Source organism: Megalobrama amblycephala, linkage group LG16, assembly GCF_018812025.1.
Source record: "Megalobrama amblycephala isolate DHTTF-2021 linkage group LG16, ASM1881202v1, whole genome shotgun sequence".
NCBI classification, from domain to species: Eukaryota; Metazoa; Chordata; class Actinopteri; order Cypriniformes; family Xenocyprididae; genus Megalobrama; species Megalobrama amblycephala.
The window spans coordinates 35167301-35174126 of NC_063059.1; the positions used below are offsets into that span (position 1 = coordinate 35167301).

Here is a 6826-nt window from a genome sequence, read left to right on the forward strand (position 1 = left end):
ACATTTGGTTTTAATAATGTATTAGTAAATGTTAAAATTAACATTAACTGAGATTAATAAACACTTTACAAGTTCATTGTCATTTCATGTTAAATAATGCAGTGTACTAATGTTGACTAGCAGAACCGTATTGTAAAGTCCCAACAAAGTATTGCTGTTTTACAAATACTAATCATGTGACAATTCCCATCACAACTTGGGAGATATTATTTAGATCAGAATGTCTTTCACATACTGTGAAATAATATAAAACCTGATTTTAACAATATTTCTATTGTAAAAGTACACATATTAAATATACAATATAGATGTTCACCCTAAATTAAAAGATAATTCACATATTATTATTTCCAAGTAAAATTAAAGCTGCAGTCCGTAACTTTTTTTTAGGTTAAAAATTGTCCAAAATCAATTTTTGAGCAAGTACATAACCAGCCAGTATTCAAAACTATCTCCTTACCTTAGTCCGATTCACAATGATAAGCTTGTAATAATGTTTTCTAATTCAAGTGGTGCTGGTGGGTTTTTGTGGGAAATTCGAGCATGTCACCTTTTGTCTTTGCGTCATTACGTCACATCTGTTTACATGAAGAAGGAGTGCAGCTGGTAGGCTATATCACATGAGGATGCTGCAGGTGACGGATCATTTATAGCCTTTTCTCACAGCAGCTGGAATAAATTAACTTTAGAAACTGTACAGAAATTGAAATCTACAGGTAACACTAATACACACTAAATACACAGTCACGCAATGCTGATGTTAACATTAACAGTTTGAGAACAAAGTATAACAATAATAATAATTTGCACGGTTTGATGTGATATGAGCTAAGCGATCGTTAGATTTAATCACCATTGGCAGCGCGATTTATTGTAATGCTTTTTTTTCTCAGTTGGTCAGAACAAAAGTGGCAGACATGTTACTGGTTCAGATGACATTTTCTGGTGCAAATTCTTATTTTGGTCATACTTCCAAGATTACAGTCCGTGATTCCGAAGTACAGTATCCACCAGTGTGGTGACTGACAGCAAACATTCTCCTCAAAACATTAGATTCATCTGCGCTGATGAGCCGGTGCCGATGCACAACCCACGTGAAGATGATAATTCCGCAAATAACTGCAATTGCAGGTTTCAAACAGAGATGGCGACAAAGAGGCAAAATTTACAGACCGAAGCTTTAAAGGTCCCGTTCTTCGTGATCCCATGTTTCAAACTTTAGTTAGTGTGTAATGTTGTTGTTAGAGTATAAATAAAATCTGTAAAATTTTAAAGCTCAAAATTCAATGCCAAGCGAGATATTTTATTTAACAGAAGTCGCCTACATCGAACGGCCAGTTTGGACTACATCCCTCTACTTCCTTCTTTAATGACGTCACTAAAACAGTTTTTTGACTAACCTCCGCCCACAGGAATACACAAGAGTTGCGTTTGTAGAGTGTGTTTGTCGCCATGTCGTCGAAACGCTGTTATTTTCATCCCGCAGTCCAATCACCGGGTCTGATTCCGGCTCAAATTGATAGGGTAAAATTAAAGACATGTTTACAATAACACTGAGCGTGTGCATCTCCACGTTATGGTAAGAGGCGTGACCTTTCCGGGCAAGGTTCGCTCTGGGGTTCGCTAAGCTGCTGTCGAATCACAACACAGGAACCGCTGGCACAATCAGAACTCGTTACGTATTTCTGAAGGAGGGACTTCATGGAACTACAAGGAAGTCATCAGCCCGTTTTTATGACAGTGGAAACAGCGGTATACAGATAAGTAAATTATGTGAAAAATACTGTGTTTTTTTACACGCGAAACATGAACACGTTATACTGCACACTATAAACACAATCAAAGCTTCAAAAAACCACGAAAAACGGGACCTTTAAATTCATTATCCTGTTAAATCTAATTCACATTTTCACATAGTAACCATTTACAGGTTTTTACCGCATTTTTACAATTATTTTACTTAAAGCTGCAGTCCGCGATTTTTCCTCTTTGTCGCCATCTCTGTTTGAAACATGCGATTGCAATCATATGCGGAACAGTTATCTGTACGTGCGTTGTGCCTCGGCACAGCTCGTCAGCGCGGATGAATCTAATGTTTGCTGTCAGTCACGGCACCGGTGTGGATACTGAACTTCAGAATCACAGATTCTACATCTTGAAAGTATGACCAATATAAGAATTTTCACTGGAAAATATCATCTGAACAAGTAAGTAACATGTCTGCCACTTTTGTTCTGACCAACTGAGGAAAAAAGCATTAGGCCTACAATAAATCACGCTGCCAATGATGATTAAATCTAACGATCGCTTAGCTCAGATCATGCCAAACCGTGCAAATTATTATTACTGTTATATTGTTCTCAAATTGTTATTGTTAACAACACCAGCATTGCGTGTATTTAGTGTGTATTAGCGTTACCTGTAGATTTCAATTCCTGTAGCCACTCCACAGTCCAAAGTGTTACGGGCTGAATCTCCAGTTGTCACTGATGATTGTCATTTGGATCTTTCTGGATTACAATCCGCCATCAAAATGATAAGTTTAATTATTTCAGCTGCTGTGAGAAAAGGCTGTAAATGTGCAGCTACCGGCAGCATCCTCACATGATATAACTGACTAGCCTCTTCGACGGGACTCCTTCCTTTCTGTTTACGGACGTGATGTAATGACACACAGAGGAAATGCTGCATGCTCAAATTTCCCAGTGGAAATCCTGCCATGTCGCTCTTATTATAAAACATTATTAGAAGCTTACTGTTGTGAATCGAGACAAGATAATTAGATAGTTTTGAACACTGGCTGGTTATGTACTTGCTCAAAAATAGATTTTGGATAATCAAAAAAAGTTGCGGACTGCAGCTTTAAAGAGATTTTGAAGAATATGGGCAACCAAACAGTTGATGTTTGGCAATTGACTTCCATCGTATTTTTTTCCCCATACTATGGAAATCAATGGGGTCCATCAACTTTTTGGTTACCCACATTCTTCAAAATATCTTCTTTTGAGTTCATCAGAAGAAAGAAATTCATACAGGTTTGGAACAAATTGAGGGTGAGTAAACAGAATTTTCATTTTTGGGTGAACTACTGTATCGTTTTAAATTACCAGTATAGTTTTACAGTATGGGTTTTGCATTAATGTTTGTCTCTTGCTGCTGATGATTTGACAGTGTAACTGTTCTCACATCCTCCTGCACACTGTGATGATGACAGTTCTTGCTGACAGCACTGAAAACTTTCTCTGCATCATACTTTGGCAGTTTTTCCAGATCTCTGATTTCGTGTTCAAAGGTTGGGCCACTCTTCACTGTGTCTTGGCTCTGGCACACGGTTTCTACTGCAGTGCTGGCACACTTACACTTACTCTTGGAAGGGTGAGAGGCCTTGACCACATGACAGGTGCCTTGATGGTTGCTTGTGCTCTGGATCTGCTGATTGGCCGGTTCTTTGACTTTCAGACCTGTGACAGAGCAGCAGCCCTGAGACCGACAGCAATGCAGACTGAACAGCTTGGACAAAATCCAGTTCAGCATCTGCTTGATGATGATGGCACTGACGCTGAAAAAAGAGTATGTGCAGCTCACGCCAAGGATGATCATTACAGAGTTGGCTATCTGGTAGACTAAACGTGCTTCATAATGGGCCTTCTGTCCGCTCACCATGTCCCCGAAACCCATGGTGCTGAAAGCTACAAAGCAGAAGTACATCGACTCTGGGTAGCTCCAATCCTCCATAAGCCGAGTACAGGCCCGATGCTCCGCAGTTCACCAGAAGCGCAACTGTTGCTAAAATGAGTGTTACATAGTAAACTGAAGGTTTCCAGTCCTCCTGACCATCTCCATTTTCTGGTTGTGTGTTTAAATGTGGGACAATATGTTTTTTACTCAGCTTTGTCCTTTGTTTTTGCTTCCGACATCTGCGTGTGAGGAATGTAATCAGCGTTATCATGCGTTCCAGAAAGAGGTTGAAGAATAGGATGGTGGTTTGAGCAGCCTATCAGCCCATAGAAGATAAGGAAGATTTTTCCATTGAGGGTAGCGGGTGCTGCCATCCCAAAACCTGATATGGGCACACAAATGTAGTTAATGAAAGAGAATCATGGCGAAATAAGTGCTTTTTTTCCCCATACATACTACTTTTATTTCTGCCATATAAATATACTATGAGTAGAAATTCTAGTTTGGTAATATGCTGTTCCAAATTCAATCTGAAAAGCAGAATGATAGTATACAAACAATGAATTTTGACATAGTGGAATTACAAGAAGGTAAAAATATTGTTCTACCACAACAAAATCAAGATTTTCATCAGCCTCGAGTCTCTTTCAATAATCTTGAGGTAATCTTCTGTTGTGTTATGCAAGCAAGATGACACATTTTGTATATTGACAGACTACACTTTACATTGGACATTGTACATTTTAAGAGTTTCTTACGTGTATCCATGATTACAAAGCTATTATGATGTGAGCTCTGGGGATTTGAAACAGGAAATTGATTTTCTTGCTATTCACCACTTAAAGATAAGCTCAGAGGCTGATAAAACTATATTGTTAAAGATTGTTATCACGTGTAAACAGCCATTCTACCTTGAAATGTATGAACATGCTGTTTCTTCCAAAGATAATGACTACATGGAGTCTGTAAGTGGGAGAAATATTAGTAAGCTTTTTCAAAAACAGGGACAGATGTATGGAGTGAAAAGGTTATTTAGGTAATAAATAGACTTTATGTCAATAAAGAGACTTACTTGAGTGGCTAAATACCACCTTCACACAGATGTTTACCGGTAATTACAACTTGTATTAGCCTATTATTTTTTGTAATTATAATAATAATTTCAATTAGATGACATGGAAAGTCAAAGGTAGGAAAATATATGTTTATATGATATATACACTAGTCAACATTTGAAGTGGATCAAAACCTTTCATCAAAGTTGTCCTAAAACCTTATTACAGTTTTTCTCAGTCGCTTTGGTGCATTTCTCACATCACTATTTAAATTTGCACAACAGTTAATGCAGTTCTCAAAACAATTAGTACAAACTGCAAAACCTAGTTGATAACCTGCAAAAGCATGTCACTTGCTCAAAATGGATAGGTTATTCCTCAAAAGCAAGTATTCGTGTCAATGAAAGTGTCAGTGTCATCAAGATGAAAAGTCCTGACACCATTGTTTATGAACAAGATAGTCAAATGGCTTTGTCATGTTTTCATTATGACAGTTTACTCTGTCAATGTTTTCCAATGCAAAAAAGTCAGATCTTGGTGACACTACCTGAAAATGCTCAAGACAGCACTATATACTATTTGCACAGCCATTTGAAAAATACAGTAAAGTTACACATTACTGTATTTAGTGAGGTAACTGAGTACAAGACACTGAATATGTATGTTTCACATTTTTACTGCATATGCTCTTTGCAATTCTAATTTGTTCACAGCATTGTGCAAAAGAAAAAATACACCCTTATTTGCAACAAACATAAACTCCCTTTGGGTAGAGCTGTGCACAACTGTAAACAATATTGCAGTACATATGGCAAATCTTTACTGTAACACTACTGTACACTACAATACACTAAATGTGTGATGCAGTAAAGCTGTACGTCTAAATGTAAAATGTACAGTGACAAGTTCTTGTCCCACTGCAAGCTTCATGTATGACACGATGACAGTAGAGCAGTGCAGATTGTTTAGTGCTGAATTACTGTCCATTTATACACACCTGTTCTCCCGACTAAATGTTTGAATAATTGAATTTACAGTGGTTCTCCCAACATTTGGCTGCACCCTTCAACCAGCCTCAGCCATTGTGAGGCCGTGATTGACAACATGATCCACAATTGTAGCCCTGATTTCATCAGGGATCTGCCTATGTACTTGGCCTCTTCTTCCTCTTCCCCTGTTTTGTCCCCTTCCCCTTCTTCCCCGCACCTTACCCCTCTTCCATGAGGCTGACCTTCCATTTCTGTGTCACAGTATTGTAGAAATGGTACACCTGCTTGGTTCGTATATGCTTGTAAAGTGGGGGTTTATGGGATTCACCTCTGACAGTGATTGTAGAGAAGTGGCTTATCATTGGTTGCAACTAATGCTTCACACACCCCTTCTCATCAGTGAAAGTTGAGATTCACTTGAGAGAAATTGTTCAATTTAGGAGACATTTTCAGGAAAAAAAGATTTTAAAAAAATGTGTAAAATTTGCTTGACAGATTTTGACAACTAGTTCAACATTTTTGTATGTAATGACTCAAGCAATGAAATGAGGACTATTAGTTTTATATGGAATGACTATTCAGCATTCACAAGTATAGTTAATTTTGACTGACATGACATAAGCAAATGATAATGTTATAAAACAGCAGAGAGTTGTATGAAAGCAATTGATGCATGTCCAAAAGCATTTGCAATTTGTTCGAAGGAATGAGAAACTGCTACTATGATGTGCACAAATGACTAAATGTTGTGGAGGTTGAACTAACTGTTGTGCAAATGTAAATAGTGATGTGAGAAATGCACCAAAGCGACTGAGAAAAACTGTAAAGAAAGAAAGAAAGAAAGAAAGACATATAGATAGATTGACAGACAGATAGATAGATAGACTGATTGATTGATTGATTGATTGATAGATAGATAGAGAGAGAGAGAGACTGATAGATAGATAGATAGATAGACTGATTGACAGACAGATAGATAGATAGACAGACAGACAGACAGATAGATAGATATATAGATAGATAGATAGACAGACAGACAGACAGATAGATAGATAGATAGATAGATAGATAGATAGATAGACAGATAGATAGACTGATTGAGAG

General features: G+C 37.6%; 1 protein-coding gene across 1 annotated transcript in view; it reads right to left on the minus strand.

The window, feature by feature from the left end:
* Nucleotides 1–3063: 3063 nt before the first annotated feature.
* si:ch211-261a10.5 (potassium channel subfamily K member 13) overlaps nucleotides 3064–6826 on the minus strand; it is a 5866-nt gene continuing 2103 nt past the window's right edge. The window contains 3 exon segments of the mRNA XM_048159999.1: nucleotides 3064–3735; nucleotides 3737–3985; nucleotides 3987–4060. Of these exon segments, the coding sequence (XP_048015956.1) occupies nucleotides 3118–3735; nucleotides 3737–3985; nucleotides 3987–4060 (941 nt within the window). The 3' untranslated portion in view covers nucleotides 3064–3117.